A 20,233-nucleotide genomic window follows, 5' to 3' on the forward strand; every position below is an offset into this window, starting at 1 on the left:
TTAATAGTTACATAATGGTGTGCCATGCAGGAATTCAACTACCGACAACTATTGGCGCAGCACGGCGTGCCGACTATGGCGCTGAACGGTATGATGGTCAGATTAAACGTTACATAGGTTTTTGGAAGGCATATCTGAGTTACGTGCTTCTTCATGAAATAATTCATTTTGAGCTGAACGGTAAATTTCGTCCTCTTGCTTACATACTGAATGAGTTCACTAACTTGTTCATTTCTTGAAGCGCTTGATCATGATCTTATACGACCTGTGGAAAATCCAATGACCGACAGGCAAGTTACAGTAGCATATGGTTATTATGGTGCGACAGCGTTATTAGCCCAGTCCCCGAGCCTAGTTCCTACAAATGTTGACAACCTTGGGATGCTCATGCTTTGTGAGTGACAGTTATACCCGGTTCTTAAGAATTGGTTTTTAGGAATTCCGGGCCGAGTCCCCACTGGAGACGTTGAAAGCAGAGCTAACTCTATAATCAGCTCTTTTTATGAAAGGGAGTCTTTGGAGTACTGGATTTGCGTTAAGTGAGGAGGACGCTGAAGAGTGTGGCTGATATGAGCTGCCTACCTAGTCACTCGAACATACCCCCACCAGTGATCATGATTACTATGTCGAGTTTTTGTATACTCCTGACTTATCATGCAGTTAGACCCTACTTAGCTTCCGGGTCGATATTAGAAAACTAAAGAAATCCGCGATCGATTAAAAATGCCCTTCTCTTCCCATACCACAGTTCAAGCGAAATAGCAGGGCCAATACAAAAGCCACTGTCATTTTCGCATCAATGTTCGAGCATTGGCTTGGAAGCATAACTCGACGGTTTTTTTCTAGCAAGGCACGGCAATAAAAGATACTCCCAGATGCTGCAAAACGTACGGATATTTGAGACTCCAGCTGCACGACACTCATCATCAACTTGCCTCTTTGTGTTTCAGACTGGAAAACTGATTAACTCACTCTCGAAGGGCTGAATATCTTGGAGCCAATTTTTGGCCACAAGGTCGACTGTTCCTGTATGTTTTCACGGGGAAATCTGGCTTTCCAGTACTACAGGAAACCTTGGAACGAAGTGACAGGTATCTGTTGAAAGGCTGTGTTGGAACGAATATCAGCTAACAATACCAAGATCATGTGATCTTGGCATGGCAGCTACTATATCTTCTTTCATCTGAGCATTTTAGAATGACACTTCACTTTTACCCAATATGCATACACCTATTATATACGTACAGAAACGATATCAATAGCTGTCTGCTTCGGTAATAACCTAGTCAACCGACAGGCTGTCTATTCATATAATATCTACTTCACTCGCCTGTTAGCTCAAATTGTTTTAGCTTTCCTGATATATCAATCTCACTCTAGGTATTTTGCTCGGGAATATTAAAATTGAAATCGAATTCTTACAATTGTGAAATGGCTCTTCCTAAGCTTTGATCGCTTCCCATAATTTATTTGCAAACGTCCTGCAGTTATTTGTCAAAAATTTGTAGCCCATTTTATCCATCTCCTTCGCGATTTCTCTCCCTTGGGCTTTGATATATTCTTCCGAGGCGGAATCTTTTATCTTGCCTCGCCATTCAAAGTTGGCATCACTATACCTCGTAGCCCACTGCGTGGCCGATTTACCACGATCAATGAACAATATTCTCTTTCCTGCCTTTCCAATGTCGTAGATGCTGGCATTGAAGTATAGCCAGATCTTTCGCCGAACCTCTGTCACTTGGCAATTTTCATCCATCACTTCTTCGTCCTCGATTTCACTGTTTATATGGCCTGCAGCCAACATATAATGTTCCGGAAGATTAATAGCACGCAAGGCATCACTTCTAAAAGTGTCTGAATATCAATCTATTAGTTATGTAGTGCGATATTTCCCTATCGTATAGAGAGGGGAATATTGAAGGAATATTGCCTTACTTATTTTAATAGCATAGCCACCAGAATTAGGCCATTCCCACGCTGATAACCTTTTTAATGGGTGTGAACGTTTGTATGAAGCGTAAGCGTTCATCAGCTTTTCATATTTCTCGTCCTTATGATATGAGATGGTAGTTGGAATAGCGTTAACGGTCTCGCGCTCAGTTATGGTAACTTTGTCGCGCTTTGTCGGGGATGCAAAATATGATGGATCTCCGTCAGATGAGACTACTACAACAGGTATAGTCTCAGAGAATTGAGGAGCAATTGGCTGATATGTCCCTGGGCCATCAATCCCTAGAAGAGCCCAGCCACCTACTGTACTGCTGCTATTGAGTTCGGGGCAAAACTGTAGATCAATCTGTTAGAGACTGGTAGAGCTCATAACTAAGGCCGACTGGAGATAATTATTCGGTACTTACCCAACACTGGGGGCCGCTAACAATAGGTATTGCAGTGGTTTTTCCATTCACTCCAATTGTCGACGTGTGAGTGTTCACCGCGACATTAGCCACAAAGGATGGCGTGACAGTGACAATTGACGGAATGATAGGAGATGTCTCAACTCTCGATATCAAAAAACTGGCTCCGATCAACCATCTTCGAAGAGAATTGTATCTCATGGGCGTTGTTGAAGATCCAACCAGGACTCCATAGATGTAGAAGGAGTAGAAGCACTGCAAGGAAAACTATATTTCTTAGATCCTGCCATTTATATTCATGTTTTGAAACAAAAGATATTGCCGAAAGATGTGACAGAGGAACAGAGTTTTCTGGAATAAACATACGGCGATCAAATCCTTTGAGAATTACGTGGTAGTTGCTGATCCTGGAGGATGTTAGCTAAGATCTGCCAGTAGTCAGATAGAGATGCTTGACCCCATGGTAGATCCACATCTTCAGCCTTGTATGACTTAAAGTCTTGAATTGTAGATTTCCGCGGTTTTTAAGCCCTAGTCTATATCACGAATAATTCCACGGTTCTGAAGGTACCGAAGGTCAAGCTAATTCCAATGTTAGCGAAGTTCGTCGAGACTTTTATCACATTTCAAAGTTGAGGTGTCAGCAAAGGTGCTTGCGCTGTTGTGGACATCAAATATTTCAAGTGGGGGCGCATTTCTTCAACTGGCAGTAGGTCTATAATTAGTAAATTAAGCCCTTCAAGGCTACCGGTCAATTTTGCTGAAGTGTCACTTCCGCCCACTGGTCAAAAGCCAAACTGCTTCAGTATCCTAATAATTAGCATCAATATATACTACGGTTCAATGTAAATAAACACAAAAAATTGATCAGCATTGAATTATCAACCTTGGGGCCGGCTCGTTTATTATACCCTCCGTACGCCATACCATGAACTATACATAGATAGCCAGTCTATGGTTAGTAGGTGAGCTTGATTTAGCTGTCTGTACTTCCAAGTTTTTTTCCAAGCTGGAGGTTGCTTGCAGCCCTTTTTACCTATAGAGTAGTTGCCCTTCATTAGTTACAAAATATTAATTGCGTCACAAGATTGCCCATTGAAATAGGCATATCTCACAGTAATGCTGGCCCGGAGCCTGGAAGCAGAATTCTGATACCACTAATGGTCCAAAAGAGCTATGATAGATCCCCCTTGAAGTTCTAAAGTGGTTCCTTTTTTCCGGCCCAAGGCATTATTTTGCAATTTACTCCTCATCACATCTAGGAGATGACTCAGCCTTTTAAGAACATTTAAGGCAATCTTCCAGGAAAAATATCTCCCGACGTTAGTTCATTGCCAAGCTGAGTGATGATGGCTGTCATACTAGTAGACCCGAAGCCCGGATGTTACCCGAACTCCACAAGGATCAACTTCCGACGTAAGCTCATTAATCCACAAAAATCAACATGCTTCCAAGAGCAGCTAATGAGTGAGTGAATAAATAAATCTCAATTCGGAACATTGCGCTGGTATCGCTAGATGTGAATTTTGCCGCCAACGCAAAGTGAGGTCCAGCGGGGAGCAGCCCTGTCGCGATTGCGTGAAACATAAATGGGACTGTATTTTTGGGAATATCGGCCATAAACTATTCTCTGAGGCGTGGATACTCCCAAATCCCGAATACCTCTTTGGGATGCCTAGGTGGCCTCAGGTACCAAGTGCTTACTGCTCTTAGTCAGATGAGGAAACTCCGAAACAAAAATTGAGTGTTATGAAAAGCCGCTTGGCGAGAGACCTGTTATTGCCGGGGAGAAATAAAACTCTGGACCATCAGACTACAGTCAAGCTCACTCTGTCTCAGCGACTGTCCAATCCTCCCGGCCAATGCGTCCTCGGATTTGAGACCGGGGCATGTATAGAGTCTTGAATCCGAAATGCCAGCCGATTTGGCGGGTCGTGCCCCAAATAACGTCTACGACGACGGCATTACTAGTGTTAGCTCAGGTCAGTTCATGTTTTTCAGGATTCAGGATTGAACTAACAATACGGCAGACCTTACCTCTCTCGTCCAACATTTGTATCTCAAGTATGGTCACTTTTAGATAAGCTAACCCGATCTATACCGTCTCCTACAGACATACGACAGCGACTGGATGTTGCAGATCAATTCTCCTCGATAGAGACATTGGTACATGTACCAAATGAATCCTCACCCCATCAACGGAAGAATCCTAGCATCTACTCGACCAATTCCTCTTTTACCTTGGTGTCAGCCAGCACTTTTCGACTCGCGCTTGTTCTCCGATTCCACGATGCTGCTTTTTCAATCACTTAAGACTTGAAATCAGCTGAAAACGACCGTTTGGTATTCAGAGTACCTCTTGGTCATGGTCATGAGTAGGCTGATAGACGTGGAGCAACCGATTTCCACACTCCCGGGCTCAAATCTGTTTGCAGAAGCGGTTGAACGACTTCCGCTACAGTATATAGTAGGCTCATAACCCTCGCTATAAAGATCCTTACTTCGATTTTCATCTATTTTCAATAGTATAATCAAAAGCATAATGCTTACATACATGTGAGTTCTATTTCCTCGACGCATCTGTACTGACATAAACTCAGATTGGACTTGCTTTGAGATTATCAATTGCTCTGAGATGTGATATTCCTGAGAATGAGCAGAACTGTAATCCACCCCAGCACATACAAGCTGAGGCTCTGGTTGACAGTATATATGCTCGGCCGGTATTCCCGCACATCCATGGATTAATTGCCGAATATCCATTCCCAAGAAGATCAGTGAAAGCTGATTGATTCCCACAGACGGATCTCTTCTAGCCTAGGCCTTGCCGCTGGCGCCAACAAACGACAATCAAGATTAGGCTTTCCACGACACGCTGTTGAATTTCAATCCCCAGTCGCAATAATGATCAATATTAGAATCGCTCGCGTCACTGATAATATCACATCCTGTGAGTAGCATCATCACTGCAATATAGGCTATAGCTAATCTTTGTTATCAGCTCTATATGGATAGGCTACAGCCACTCAAGTCAAACTAGTTTGAAAAGTCTAGAGCATTCTTCAAGAACTACATGATATAGATCGATCGGTTTCTCCTTAACTGACTCTAGATTTCTCTCGTCCTTTGCAAGGGGTAACACGGGCGAGGTCGCCCCTGTATTCAACGCTTTCCGAGGTCAGTAGCATCTTTTCAACTCCATCTTATTACACTGTTTACCCTGACAGCAACAAAGCCATCACGCTATGCACTCGACTGATGCTGCTCCAAAGAGCACGGTAGAAGTTCAGCGTCAGGACAAGTCGCAGTCACCGGCACCATATATACTAATAATATGCTTCTGCGATACGTGCAATGACGCAGCGACCAGAAATCTCGCAATGCCATATTCACTCCGTCGACAACAGACTATTTGCGAGTTTGCTCGAATCCTTTACCCTCCACTCAAGCTAACCTCTATTTCAAGCGAGGTATGGGTTCTTTGACCTCGGGGCCGTATTTTCCGCAGCATTCGTCCTTGTGTTCATGAACAAAACATCAGAACGCCCACCCGTGGCATTGGAGCAAGCATTCGAAGTCCTGCGCTTCCTCCCTCGACCAGGGAATCCGGCTGCAAGTGAAATATTCCGGGATATCACACAGTCTACAGGGCTTCCAGGTGCACAGTCTTGTAATTATGACGAAATTGCGTTTTCAGAGCATTGGGAGTACTCAGCTGCTTCTGATGCGGCGTTTGATTTGAAGGGTGACCTTGACTTTGCGTTTAACCTCTCTGGTGAAGTGAAGGGGGTTGATTTACTCTAGCTTTTATAATCCGACGTTGTCTTTGACTGGTGTACTTTATATGGACTGGTTAGAGGTTGAAAATATTTCCAATGATGCATCGGTTGCTCGATGGATTATGCTATAATATGGGCAATAAAATATACTTCCTAGGTACTCTTTGAGGAAGAATATAAAAATAGGTGTGTATTCTATTTCTACTTTGAGGAAAATTGTAGAGGCCAGCCAAAGCCTATTTTTTATTCTTTACTTTTAAAATTACCTGATATCAAAATTTGAGGCTCTGCTCCATGGGATAATCTTGATAGTGCTCAACTAAAGAGAATCAAATTTCTCTTACTTTCTTTTGGAGGTAGAACTACCAACCACACTCCCTCCGACTCGTTTGAATTTGCGAGGATCTATTGAATTGTTAGCATAATGGATTTTAATATGAGTGTGGCTCGGAATTATATGGCTCTTACCTTTTCGACTCATCAGAGCCTTATTCCGAGTTCCCTTTCCACCCTCCCAGAACCCACTTCCTTTCTTACCGATTAGAACAGCCTTACAGATTCCGCAGTTCTCCGGTCTGTAGATTTGTTCTCGAGAGCAGAACCCACTGGGCAAATGTTATTATTCTAGAACATGACTATTTTGGCTTTGGGTTTGCATTAACTTACCAGATTATGCGGTTTGCGTGTTCATTCGGGTGATCAGATTCCGCATCGTGGCATCTATAACTATTAGCATGATTCACTCGAAAAGAAGCGTAGCGGAAACGGCACATACCTGTCACACGGAAACACCTTCGAGCAACAGCTGAATCTTGTAGATGTTAGTATTTCTGTGACAACTTGACTGCGATTGCAACTTACCGAAACCAGCGGTAACTTTTGCTATAATGCTGGCAGCGACCTCGACGAGGAAGTTCTTGACCAGCGACAATACCAAGGGCTTCCTTGGGCTGTGAAAAGTTAGTCTCCTAGCAAAAAATGATATGATGTGTTCACTAACCTTCTTCTTCAAGGCAAGACCCGCGCGAGAAGAGACTTGATGTTGTTAGTAATTTCATACAATATACGATTTAGCAAGGGCAAACTTACTTCCTGCACTTCCCACGGCCAGGAATTTCACCTCAGGAATCTTGAGAACTTTTTTTCTGATTAGACGGATTCATCTGGAAGGGGGACATGGACTTACCCATTTTTCGGTGACAATGACGACAAATAGCCATGGCGCTTTCTCCACGAACAGCGCATACTCCCGGGGCATGGTACGCAGTTGAACACTCTGAGCATGTTGGAATAAAGTTGCTGTAATCAGGTTAGCTCAGCTAATGCTGACTTGCGAGAGATATTTGGTTCAAAACATACCTCGGAAGAAGATCCACGATTGTACAGCCGTCTAGGTCCAGATACCCAGCACGATTAGCATGAGAATGCATTAATTGTCTTCGGAAGCCTAGACATCACATTAGCTGAGTCATCATCTGGAATATAATGGAGAAGCTCACCAAGAGTCATGTTTTTAGCGCATTTCCTGCATGATTCGGTTTTGGGCGAGATCTTTGGATCTGCTATTTGTGGGACGTTTTTGATATCCATCGTCTCCTTGCATCTATCACACTTTACCGTGATTGAAATGTGAGTAAGTTCTAGCAATTCTATCCCATAAAGCTCTAAGAAAGGGAATGAAAGGGCAACACCTCGTCCGGGAGAATCGATAATCGCTGGCAGAGGGACACCACCTTCGAGATTTTCATCGTCGCCCTCGTTATTGGACTCTTCGTCATAGCTTGATTCCTCTGTGATCTCGCTGTCGCTTTCGCGCTCAGTCATAGACCACTCTGGCGGGCGGGGAATCACCTGCACATGTGGCCGATCTTCCATAGTGACATTCGAGTCCGTTTCCTGCTGCTCTGGTTCAATCGCGGACGTTTCTGTCTTTGATGGAACGTGTTCATGCTGCGAATATTCGGCAATCTCCGGAAGAAGTGTTTTGGCGAAATTGTGGATGTTGCTCGCCAAGTAATTGATCTGAGAGACCAAGTTCAACTGTGCGTTCTTTTGCACCCATTGTGTAAATCCAGTCTCCGCGGATCTTGCTTCTGGGCTGTCGTTACCTTGAATCTGGATTGAGCTGTGCTCCAGTGGATAGAGTGGAGGAATTAGAAGCTTCACCGTTTTCACGGTTTGAAGCGATCTAGGAATACGATCTGGTTTATTAGACTGGATTGGAATGATGAAGGAGTGTTGGGATAGCTTCTGGAATAATGGGAGTCTCCCGAGACGAGCTTCGATTTGCTTGGTCTCGAGAAACTTTTTTTCTCGGCCTCGCTCTTTTGCTGTGTCGTGTAGACTTGTGATGGAGAAGATACCTTCGGAGCTGGTTTTGACACGGCAGTATTTGGAACAGTAGCGGACTGAGACTGAATCTGCTTTTCATTTCTGTTCCGTTCTGGCTCCTTGCCCATCACGTTGCCTCCAGAATTAGCGACAAACGTGAGTTTAGGGCCCCGTTCTAGCGTCGTAAGAAGCTTCTCTAGCTGCTTGTCAAGACTATTCAACCAACTGAGCAAATTTCCCTGGCCATTGGTGCGCAAAGTAAAATCAACGATATCATCAAACCCCCGCGCCACATTTGCCTGATACACATGTTCCATCTCAAGGTTGGTCACAGTCAGTGAAGGGCGTCCTTTGATGGGATATGACAGGGGCACGCGAAGCACGCATTGCAATGCGTCCAATTCAAATGGGAAGTCTGGATCCGAGGGAGGCAGTCCAAAAGTGAGAGCGGTTTCACTGTCATCCGTAATTTCTGACGGGCTGAACCGACGTCTCAGCTGGTTGATTTGGAACTCTCTCGGGTCTTTTTGCTCTAACTTGGATATTGGTCTAGAGGTTGGTCTTGAGACTGATTTTGAGGACTGTGCGGCATGTGAAGCAGATTTCTGTGTCGGCTGTTGTTCGCTGACTTTCAGTTTCTGCATATCAAGAGCCACGCCACCATCGGAATCTGTACTTTTGTCCACTGCTGACAGGGATTCTGACGGCTGGTCAGCGGCGCTTGTCTGGCTCTGGCCACTGATAGGACTGACATGGATGAACGGGCATTCCGCTCCCAAACGACACCCTAGGCGATGTTAGTTTCGGACTTGTGTAGAATTCAAACCAAAACGCGCGATCCAGAAAAGCCAATGCCAACGATAATCTCGGGGCTATGACATGTGCTAAACATAAAAGGAAAGCTTCCGATCCAACCAGGTAAGACACCGGGGAATCTAGGATGTACAAAAAGTTTTCCCGAGAACAAATAGACGTATTTTATCGAGTACACATAGTACACATAACCTCAAAGACAATTGAATCACCGATCTAAAAAGGCATAATAATAATGGCGGACCACATACCCTTTTTGGTCGCAAAATAACGACACTTGCGCCTTCTACGAGCCGATCTAGGCTCGCACGTGGGTGCGCCATGGGCTTGAGTTGACAACTCATCAGTAGTCAAGTGTGGCTGTGTGGCTATGAGATTATGGTGGTGAGCGTGTGATCAGAAAGGTTGCGGGCCGTGAAGCGGAAAACCCGTGAACGGAAGGGAAGTATGACAGATAGTAAGCAGTATAATGATAGGATGTGTACGGTAACTCTTTCAGGGGGACTTTAAGCCTGATGTCGTAGACACGTAGCTTATTTCGGAGTTTCTTTCCCCATCCACCACCATAGCAGATTTCAACACCTGTCCGACACTAGTGCATCGTATGTCTTGCTCTTGATAGATTGGGACAAACCACCGGGCACGCCAGGTCAATTTAGGACCAATAGATGCAGGAACTTACATGCTTGGGGCTCTGGACGCGCACTATCAAGTGACGCATCCATGGTAGTAGGGTTGATAACTCTGAGCAGTTCTACGTTGGTAAAGGTTGGAGTGACGTGAATTGACAACGCAGAGAGCGGATGACCGATCGACGATCTGGAAGAGGCAAGCCGAAGAGTAAGATATATCCCGGTAGCAAATGAAACTTCGAAATAAAAACTTGAATATTCCAGAACTGGGAACGAAGATATACCCTTGTACAGTTGAAGTTTGACAAGAAATGAATTTTGATGATTCGATAAGTGGGTCGTTCTACGAAGTAGTGGGGCAATGATTCAATTTGACTCACTACTACTCTTGCTATTACTGACTCACTATGTGAATTGAATATTATCGAAATGTATCATAGAAAACAATGGACATTCTTAATGACATAGCTAGATTCAAAATAACAACGCTCATAATCATACCTACCTAGTCATGTTTCAATTTAAAGGGATTACAAAAGATATAGGTCCTCGTCTTGGCTACTTATGAGAGCAAAACCTGGAATGTCGAGATTAATGCCTCAGGATTGAATCAGCCGCTTAAATCACTGACTAGCTAATCTTGCTCTTTCGTCATCCTTCCATCCGAGTTCTACGCGGAGAAGATGAGGGGGTCCGGATTCCACCACTCCGCACTACAAACCAAGTAAGCGAGGGTATAAGTTTAGCCCTATGGGTTACCTAGGTATTATGCAACTGGGTTACTGACCGGGAGAACTATAACACCCTTGTCAAGAGAGTCAGGTGAGAAGAATCTATACGGAGCACAAATCTGATATATACAGTTCCTGCAGGGCTGACCCTGCCGAGGTAAAAATTAACAAAGCGGGTTTCATTGGCATCAAACTATTTACTATGATCCTGGTATAGTACTAATATCACAAGAAAGAGACAATTGGACTCGGGTCAGAGTACTCCGTTACCCCCACGGAGTTACCGATATCTAACTATAGGTTTCTTTAGATGGCTGGAGACCCCTAGGTCTGTATCTTTGTAACTAGTATTATGCTTTACTTCCAAGGTTTAAGACGAGACAGAATATGGATAGGCTGAAGTCTGGGAAAACAGTCACAAATCAAGCCTATGTAGCTATGATAGACCTTACTAGTTGCATCGGATTCCCTAGGACATAGTCAACGGTCGCAACGGTACAGTCATCATCAGATATGAGATGAATTGAGCCCAGAAATGACCATAGAATAAAGCGAAATGAATGAAAGCAGGATCCTATATTCCTTAAAAGCATATATAAGCGGCACCAAACCCAGAGCACTTCAACGCTCTAGGCCTAGAATGAAGCCAGGTCGTATTCATACTCAAAGCGGGTTATACAGAGTACAATGTATTACCAGTAAATAACGGTATTGGTATCAGAATTACTTCCCAAAATGGACATATACACTAGACCTAATATAGACGAGCATAAATCTTCAACCAACCGGAGCTCCCTTCCAGAACCTTTTTAGAACTAGTAATACACGCCCGGCCAGTCCATGGTCGACGTCCTCCGGTAATATTTATTGAGCCGAAAATGTTCCGATTATACTTGAACAGTTTCAGTTATTTTCTGTTCTCCATACTTTTTACAAGATAGTAACCAGTAAGGCTGTATCATTCGTCGGAGGACAGGGCTCCTCCAATTTGACTCACGTGAGGTGCGACCCCACGCTAACCAAAGTAGCTACACCAATCAGACTTCACTTATTGATTGTCTCGTTATGCATTACTCTTGGGTTTAGCCGACATTACGCCTGAGAGTGCATCTGCCAGGATTGTGCGGTGTCGGGATCCCATTCGGTCACCCATCGGACATGTCCTCTCGGCATGCCACACACTCTCGGCAAGGTCGGGATCCTCAGGAGTTGTTCTGTATAACGAATTAAAGGAGACTTACGATGCTTAGTTGCATCGGTCAAAACTGAATCTGTACCAGTGGGCCAGAAGTATCAAGCACATTGAAAACAATGCAGATGATTCAATTATTCAATCATCCACAACTGTCAATGAAAATGCCGATGCCAAATGTCAATGATGATGGATATGAAGTGATGAGTGCACGTCCAACTCAACCCATCGTTATATTCCAAGAGCCGCCTGAAGCGTGTAAACAGGTTTGACCAGAAAGCTCGGAAATAGCATTCAGCCAGAAAAGGAAGAGAAATCCAGATTTGGTCGATTGGTAAGATGAGTATGTCTTCGAAAAGGAGGTCAGCAATAATGTCGTGGCATCAGACTCGATCTCATGATATAGGTCGACAGGTCGAGTAAGAATGGCATGCCGATGGCCATATAAATATGTACGCAAGTAAATGGATCCAGCCAGCAAGACCATTTGCTCTAGTCCACTATTTCCAAGATTCAATGGAAATCATTCGCTGCCGAGCTTTACCGTTGACTCAATTTGTAGTTCGTGGCTGCTGCCAACTGTCCATGAAGCCCATTACTAGAGCCGCACATTGTATCATTGTCATGCAAAATTATTGTATCGGGGTGTATCCGTAACCAAAGTGGGAACTCCGCGAGTAAAGCCGGGTCCCCAATTTCTGGTTGACCCACTCAGAACCCACAACCCTTTGGGCCGGGAGAAGCTGAGATGAGGAACAAAATAACTAACGTCTTGTAGTCTTTGTGGCTTATTCAGGTTAGAGAATGTTCTGATCCGGAGGTGGCTTGCGTCTACTCGAATGCTAGCAGTTGAGAATATTTCGGCATCTGCAGGACTTGATGCATGAACGAGAATAGACCTTATATGCAAGTGTTTCTATTGTTGGAAGTCTAGAACGTAGGTCTGGGTTCAAGATGGGGATTCTTTCTGAAGTCAGCCAGTTTCTTGACATGAAAAGTTGCTTACTATTGTCTGGTTCAAAGACCCACCATCAGTCGGGCACGGTCGGAGAATCCAGTCAACCGTGGGACCGGGGAAATTGAATTAAGACGTCGGGCGTTTTAGGAAAACTAGTGTGGGGTATCCTCTTTTATATATATATATATAATTTTTTTTTTTTCAATATCCACTTTAAGTGGAACATCTCAAAGGGAATACACTCTCATCTGGAAAGGTTCGTACCAGACAGATGTGTATATTCCAAGGTTGTAGGATATTGTAAGAAGCAAAGGGGGATGTGAGAGGTAAGAGAGTAAGACACGGTTGAATCGAAATTGAATTCCCCGCGAGTTATGAGTCCCGTGACTCCACTACATGACTGCATATGGGGAAAGCGTGGGGATCACTACTTCATACTCTCCCATCTCTAGATCTTCATTGTTTCTTTCCTATTACACCTATATTTGGTATGTCATTCTGTCTTATTCCATGTTTCATCATGTACACATGCATCTTGTCATTATGAGAGTCAATACAAGATCAAATGCTTTTCTTCTAGATGGTACCTGAATCCCGGTATAGATCCATATTCACTCAGAACGCTTATCAAAGTCGTATGCCAGTTTCCAACCTTGGAAGGCTGCCAGCTCTTACTGCAGCTAATGTATAACATATGCCACTTCAAGGTTCCACCGTGTGAAGCGAACAGTGCGGAAGCATATCCTCTCAAAGACCCAAAGACTTGGGGCTGGGCCCTAGAGATACGCTTCTGCATCTCTAGAATCAGGCCGCAGTAGATGCCTAGGCATTGTCTAAAAGGACTCACTATAACCTTGGATGATAAGGCTGCCTGATTATTCCTGCATCCTTCTCTAAACCACATGACAATCCAGATTGAGCTAAGTAAAGCTCTGGAGCAGATATGCCATTCCTGCCGGGCTAAATTGGCGCATTCAACCCCCCAAACTAAAACGAAATAGTGCATATGTAAGTGCTATATCTAAGTAACTAACTTAGTATCAGACGAGGAAACCTTACAATGTTGTTATCCATTATAGCTGCGTTACACCAAACCTCGGAAGTAAATTATACCGGCCCTTTGATACTCTCTATTGATGAAGTACTTAACCAAAACATAGCACACAGACCCTACCAAGGTACCAAACGAATGAGGGCCGCGCCCGAAAACGCATCCCGAATGTAACATGGACATCTAGAGCCATTGGAAGACTAGAAGATCAAGAGAAATTAAAGAGGAATCTATCTTACGTGTCAACGCCACCAAAAAGCCCTAGAAGTACAAGAATTCTCACATGATATCCTAAGCAGGGATGTTAACTTCGGCAAACCTTCTATAAAACTCGGAATTCCTGACCTTTTTGTAAATGCCTTGATGCCTAGTTAGAAGGATCTTCGATCGTGTTCCAGACCGCCAATTCACCCCGATGCATACTTCCTCTTTCCGTCTACTTGCTTAAGATATTGAAGATATTTAGATATTTGAGATGAAAGATGCAATGCTTGAAAATATTTTATTTTATTTTTTCGGATATACCGGGGTTTTTTTTAGCCATATGAAAGAGTATAGCATACACAAGTGGTCCGGGTGTGGCAAACCGGGCACATGAAAAGCAAGAAGCATGGTATCTGGTATCGAGTAAAAGGGGAAAACAAAAGAAGAGACAATCGCCAGGTTATAATAAAACCATGACTGAAATACTCATATTCGGCATGCAGTGCAGCAGCGCTGAAAGAAGTAAAGGGTGGTTTTTGGGGGTATGAAGCAATAGCCACTTATCCATTCGATTCGAATAGCCAGTAGTAAAATATGGAAAATATGAGCTGTACATGAGTATTAAAGGTCGTTGGAGATATGTCCTCAGAGAGAGAAATACTCCGACCGTTAAGAATGAAAAGCAATGATCCAAGGACAAACACCCAATGAATGCTGTATCGGGAGAGAAAAATCTTGTGTCCAAGGAACCGATGAGACCCAAATCAATAAAAAAAAAACCGGTAGATGCGCCTAGATGCAATGCATAATCGTGATGATACGTGTCGGTAAGGATATATGAGGGAAAAGATCTCGCTCGTGCGAGACGTCAAAAAAGCACCACTAGAGGAAAGAGTCTACCACCCCTTGACGTGGTACTCCCACGGGCCGTAGTCTGTTGTGTAGTTGGTCCACGAGCCGTTCTTGGAAGGGTCCGCATCCTGAATTTCATCGTCGGCGTCCTCCTCGACAGCTTCCGATGGTCCTGCGTGAGGTCCATTCGGGTCGGGGTACTCTTGGAGGTTCTTCATATCGTGGGTGGTATGGCGTCGCTTCAGGAAAGCATTGGCGGTCGCACTCTTTTGCTGTCGTTCCCAGAGGAGGTGTCGGCGGAGTGACTCGGTCAACTCGGTCGCAAGCATGTTGCGGCGAGTAGTGCGTGGCGAGTGAGCAACGGATTGGGGTGGAGGCGGGTTCATAACGATGGGCTTAGACCGGGGGACGTCAGGACCACGCATGGTAAGACTTTCATCTTCGTTATCCCGGGGCGAGGTGGGGATGGAAGGGCCGTTGGGAGATGTCAAGCGAGTTCGTTGAAGTGCAGGACTTGAGCGGAAATTGTTTCCCCCATTCGGGTCGGCTGATGCATCATCATGGTCAGCATCGACCGCCGCGACACCAAGTTAGGTCGAGAATCCACCCGCTGGAAAAGTTCCGGTCGGTCATCCACACTAGACTTGCCGCTCTCTGTCACGGAGTCCTCCCAATCAGAGTCTTCGTCATCCTCGATGGCACTCTCGGAGATTTCATCGTCCGTCTCAATAGCATCTTCATCGGCATGTGTTGGCCGAATAACATGAGAGCGGACTTCATCGCTAAATGAGGCAACCTTCTTTGACGGAGTCGCGGGATGGCTAGTGTTTGGACGCAATCCACTGCCCGTCATACTACTCCGGAGTGACGGCCTAGGAACCATGCGGTCCTCGAACGAACTCTCATCATCATCTCCGGATGATCCACCCAATGTAAACATGCCACCCTTCTTATTGAACGGCGAGGGTTTCACCAACTGCGTAGTTGCGTGCGTAGGGCTTGGCTCGGGAGCTAGTCTACCTTGCGATCGGAAGGAAGAAGAGATGAGGGACGGCGAGAACCCACGAATGACGCTGGGTGACTTAACCAATTCGCGAGACGGTAGGACGCCAGACGATGAAACGCTGGTGTCGGATGTGGTAGCATGGGCGGTATCACTCTCATTACCTTCAGGAGCAGTGGTGGAGCAAGACTCAGTAGACTCGCGTGGACGCGGCGTCGGCCGAGACAAAATTGGAAGCTGTCGGGTAGTAGAAAATCCCGGAGGGGTGGGAGTGGGCGTCAGAGTCTGGGGAGTAATATCAACAATTGGAGCGGGTGTCTCAACCATGGGAGCCAGAGGCTCGAGGCTCTTTCGCTCCTTGATGTTAACAACCATGCGCTCCAGATCCAATGATGTGATATGCTTCTCCTTACCCCGACCCAGACTGGCCAGCGAGTCTTCTCGAACCACAGCGGGTCGGTAATCAGAGAACTTAGGACGCTTTATATGGGCTTCAATGCGTTCAGCCTGGTCGGATGCGGCCGACTCGACACTAGCTGAAAGCTCCGGTAGGTCACCCGAGTCAGATCGCATCTTTTTTAGGACGGAAGTAGTGTGCTCGAGGTTCTTATGTTCGACACAGAAGGTTTCGCGAGTCCACAGACGCCAGCTCAGGTTTTCTAGTCGACGGCCTTGGTCCATGTAGTCGGCACATTTCGAGAACACTAGTTCATCATTGTCAGTTAATGAGACATTGACCGCTTTATTTTGGTCAAGCTTACCCATCCACATGCTATGAAGACTCTGGGCATTTGCAGTGTCCACCTTATGGATATTATCCGCATCCACGGTCAGAACTGGGGTTGTTAAAGGCATATCGACGTCACAGTCGTTGATTGAAAATTGATTGAGAGAATCCAGGTGTTCCGGGGTCGCCGTCTTCCCCGAGAGTGGTCGTACGGCGGTTGGAAATTGAGAGAAAAAGACCCTCGCAAGTGATGTCAAAGTCAAATTCCTTGAAAAGTCGAGTCTAGACCCTGCAGAGAGTTGGAGAGGATCGATCGGTCAATGGAGGATTCGGAACGGGGGCTGTGAGCAATAGCTATTGCTGATCACGATAGTAGATCGCAGGAAGGAGTGCAAGGAATCTGTGGGGAAGTTGAAATTGGAAGCGTCGAGTGCAAATTTTTTTTTTTTCGTTGTTACAACCTGCGGAGAAACGTTGGTAACGACGATCTAGATTCGGTTTACACGAAGCGCGTTGAAAGAGAGATTGACGCGTTTAGTGATGATTGTAGAGGGGGGGAGTGAATATAGTAGATTGGAAGGAAGCAGGAAGAAGGGGATGAGAGAGAAGAAGATTTGGGGGAAGTCGGAACGATAATAAGAATGACGGGGGCGGCAGTGGAGTTTAGAGGAAGAGGGGGGGGAAAATCAAAATTCAAATAAATCAAAAAATGAAAATAGAATAATAATAAAAAAGAGAATTTAAAATATTGGTAAATCTGTGACAGTACGGATACATGTATTGAATATTGAATTAAAAAGGTACTGAAAATTCAGTCGATCACGGGGTCCGCTGTTTCCGGTTACTATGAATGAAACATGATGGAAAATGTAAATGAAGTAGTTAATTAGATAAGTATAAAGATATTCAACAAGACTAACTCACGATAGAAGTCATTAGAGTCTGTTACCTGAGTTAAAAGATAATAGAGACAAGTGGAATAACGATGTATACCGATCTATTGCAGTAGTTCACTTTACCGATAGTAAATCTAGTCGAACTCTTGATCTGCCACAGAACAGAGCAGAACAGACGACGCCTTTCTGTGATGAATTGTCATTCTGATCATTGGCTATTTAATATAATCCATGGATCCCAGGACCGGCTGACTCTAGCGCGGTTAAACTATTTTAGTCTTCCCATGAGCCCTGGGGGCGCACTGCATTTCAAACCCCATTTTTAACTTTAGATCTGAAGCCACAGTGCTAGTCAAGGGTTGTAAAAGACGTGGAATTACCTTGATGGTTCGAACTGTCTAGATATGGGGGTAGATAGAATGGAATGTACTACAATCCAATCTACTAATTTCTGGGGTCGAAGTATTCATCCGGATTTACAGATTCCAGATATACAGATATACGGATTTTCAGATTTTCAGATTTTCAGATTTATAGATTTCCAAGATCATCAGTTCTTTCCATATTTCCGGCGTTCTCGAAGGTTATGGGTTGGAGAGTTTGTCCGTTCACGTCAAGAATTCCACATACCGGGGAACTAATGTGATACTTCCATCTCTCACATCATATCATTCATACTGTTTAAACTATTCTGGATATATGACATAGTAGCTTCCTTCAGTCTTGCTGACCTTCGTGTTATGTATCGGGTGGGATGGAATGTACTTGGGGAAAACAAAAGCCTAGAAGCCCTTTCTGCTTACCGCCCTTTCGCTTTCTTATCTTCCGAGATGCCACATCCTGGCCACCGGTCGTTGACATTCAATAGAACACAGCAGTCGAATATAGTGTCACAGGTAGTCACGAGTCTGCCAGCTGGCATCGACAGAATGAGGGAGGGATCAGCATACTAGAACAGGGTAATCTATTTACAAGATTGTTCACGCGGAGCTTGTTCTTGCTTGGTCTGGACTCCATGAACAACAGTGAACAACAGAAATAGCTTAAAGAATAGAACAAAACAAACAACTTTTCCGATTCGGCACTGGGCCGATCGAACTGACTCTAGAAGCGCTTGCAAGTTACACGGCACGTTCCATCATGTGATACTCTTCCGTCAAACGAGATGCCGAAAATGTGGAGATATCATCTGCGTTCTTAGCCTGGTCATTCAAGGTCTCCCTGGGGAAATGAGGTGGAGTTGACAAAGTTAGAACTGATTGTGGGGGATCGAAGTCTAGAAATGGGAGAAATAGGTGCTCCACTTGGTCCCGACAGACTGGGGCTTCACATGGGCGATTCACTAAGATCTATCCAGTACTGAGACTAAGTATGAGCCTGAAGTGCTGGATTCTAACCCATGTTTGATATCCTTTGATATCCTCTTTGTAGTCCACTTAGCCGACCCTGCCTCTTGACTCTAATGATATCTTCAAATACAAGATCCTTCCTTGCCAATGTACGACTTCAATATCACCTACAGCATGCAGAGCATATCCCAGGTCCCCACTTGTGCAGCCTCGCATTCAACCTTAGGGGCAAGCTGCTGACACTATCTTGACTAGGGCCACAACTGCTTCAGATCATCTTCCAAGGTCATCTCGAGGCTTGATGACAGCTCATCGCCAAGTACCTCAGCCTAGCTACGTCAAGTTTACCTACCTAGGTATGTACTGATTCAATCGGGTGGTACTGAAAGTGGCAATCTCTAGAAGCTGCATTATGTACTGTCTGGAAGCCTCAATGCTAGTCTAATACGGCGCACCGCCCAAAAATGGAAAGTGGCTCGACTCGCCGAGCACACGCCAACAGCTCTCTCGTCTCCCATGGTAGAGTGTTGGAACAGGTCACACACACACACACATCTTCATTCCAAATCTATGCGTTGACCCGTTCATGAGAGTGACAAGTCTTGCCGAGGTTACCCCGGAGGCAAATCCAATGCCCTATCTGACAAAACCAGCAAGAATAGTCAGATACTGCCCAGTCATAAATATACATATTACTCATAAGGCAATAAGCACATATGTGGCTGATTATGAAACTGCTGAGCCGCCTGCAAGTAGATCAAATAATAGCTGAACCAGCTGATCTCAACAAAGTACTCATCCATGGCACTGGTGCTGGGACCAGGGTACGATAAGATACTATGATACCGGGGAGAAAAGTACAAGACTCGATACAGACAAGTGGATCTCTGTGGCAAAGGTCACGAGAGCATAATGTCACATGATCCGATGTCTTGTGACCGTGACACATCTAATACAGATCTCAGCCCAACTTGTGTTCTTTGATGTTTGCCTTGAATTATTCTAGACCTGAATTTTGAATCTGGAGTCCAGAGTCTAGACTTTCAACCTCGTTGAAGAACTTACTTTGTTTCAGGTCTGTAGTTTAGTGTTCATGTCAGCTGCTGAGCACTGACTGATTTGATATTCCCAAAATTTAGATTCAGGGGGCAATGTCGCAATCGTCGCAATCGTCGCAATCTTACAATTGGTAGTGGACCTACTAGCAATTAGTTCCGTGGATTTTGGCCCCAGAACAGTCACCTGCTAAAAGCCATCTATTGTTTAGTATGGAGTACTCCGTATGTAATGATGATACATGGTATTTCTATCTAGACATCATAAAATGAAGTGACAGTAAACGCCTACTTTTCTACTTT

At 44.8% G+C, this 20,233-nt stretch overlaps 6 protein-coding genes across 6 annotated transcripts; 2 read left to right on the top strand and 4 right to left on the bottom strand.

Moving 5' to 3' along the window:
* Positions 1-1,441: 1,441 nt before the first annotated feature.
* On the bottom strand, positions 1,442-1,804 carry N7495_004185 (uncharacterized protein; the record flags this gene model as incomplete). Its single annotated transcript, XM_057206836.1, has 1 exon — positions 1,442-1,804. One exon carries the CDS (start codon positions 1,802-1,804, stop codon positions 1,442-1,444), a length of 363 nt encoding a protein of 120 aa, XP_057064516.1.
* A 1,997-nt stretch (positions 1,805-3,801) lies between these two features.
* On the top strand, positions 3,802-4,070 carry N7495_004186 (Zn(II)2Cys6 transcription factor domain-containing protein; the record flags this gene model as incomplete). The annotated part of the gene is made up of 2 exons (XM_057206837.1): positions 3,802-3,824; positions 3,875-4,070. The coding sequence occupies 2 exons, from the start codon at positions 3,802-3,804 to the stop codon at positions 4,068-4,070; spliced, it is 219 nt and encodes a 72-aa protein (XP_057064517.1).
* A 112-nt stretch (positions 4,071-4,182) lies between these two features.
* On the bottom strand, positions 4,183-4,529 carry N7495_004187 (uncharacterized protein; the record flags this gene model as incomplete). The annotated part of the gene is made up of 2 exons (XM_057206838.1): positions 4,183-4,324; positions 4,477-4,529. 2 exons carry the CDS (start codon positions 4,527-4,529, stop codon positions 4,183-4,185), a joined length of 195 nt encoding a protein of 64 aa, XP_057064518.1.
* Positions 4,530-5,882: 1,353 nt separating this feature from the next.
* On the top strand, positions 5,883-6,161 carry N7495_004188 (uncharacterized protein; the record flags this gene model as incomplete). The annotated part of the gene is made up of 1 exon (XM_057206839.1): positions 5,883-6,161. The coding sequence occupies one exon, from the start codon at positions 5,883-5,885 to the stop codon at positions 6,159-6,161; it is 279 nt and encodes a 92-aa protein (XP_057064519.1).
* Positions 6,162-6,476: 315 nt separating this feature from the next.
* Positions 6,477-10,005, bottom strand: N7495_004189 (CHY zinc finger protein; the record flags this gene model as incomplete). Its single annotated transcript, XM_057206840.1, has 12 exons — positions 6,477-6,541; positions 6,605-6,741; positions 6,803-6,856; positions 6,912-6,947; positions 6,998-7,086; positions 7,137-7,171; positions 7,226-7,273; positions 7,323-7,435; positions 7,496-7,583; positions 7,636-8,386; positions 8,500-9,254; positions 9,963-10,005. The coding sequence occupies 12 exons, from the start codon at positions 10,003-10,005 to the stop codon at positions 6,477-6,479; spliced, it is 2,214 nt and encodes a 737-aa protein (XP_057064520.1).
* Positions 10,006-14,944: 4,939 nt separating this feature from the next.
* On the bottom strand, positions 14,945-16,758 carry N7495_004190 (uncharacterized protein; the record flags this gene model as incomplete). Its single annotated transcript, XM_057206841.1, has 2 exons — positions 14,945-15,413; positions 15,476-16,758. 2 exons carry the CDS (start codon positions 16,756-16,758, stop codon positions 14,945-14,947), a joined length of 1,752 nt encoding a protein of 583 aa, XP_057064521.1.
* Between the last annotated feature and the right edge of the window lie 3,475 nt (positions 16,759-20,233).

The sequence above is a fragment of the Penicillium taxi genome (genome assembly GCF_028828555.1).
Source record: "Penicillium taxi strain IBT 34144 chromosome Unknown utg000003l_segment0_segment0, whole genome shotgun sequence".
Taxonomy (NCBI): domain Eukaryota; kingdom Fungi; phylum Ascomycota; class Eurotiomycetes; order Eurotiales; family Aspergillaceae; genus Penicillium; species Penicillium taxi.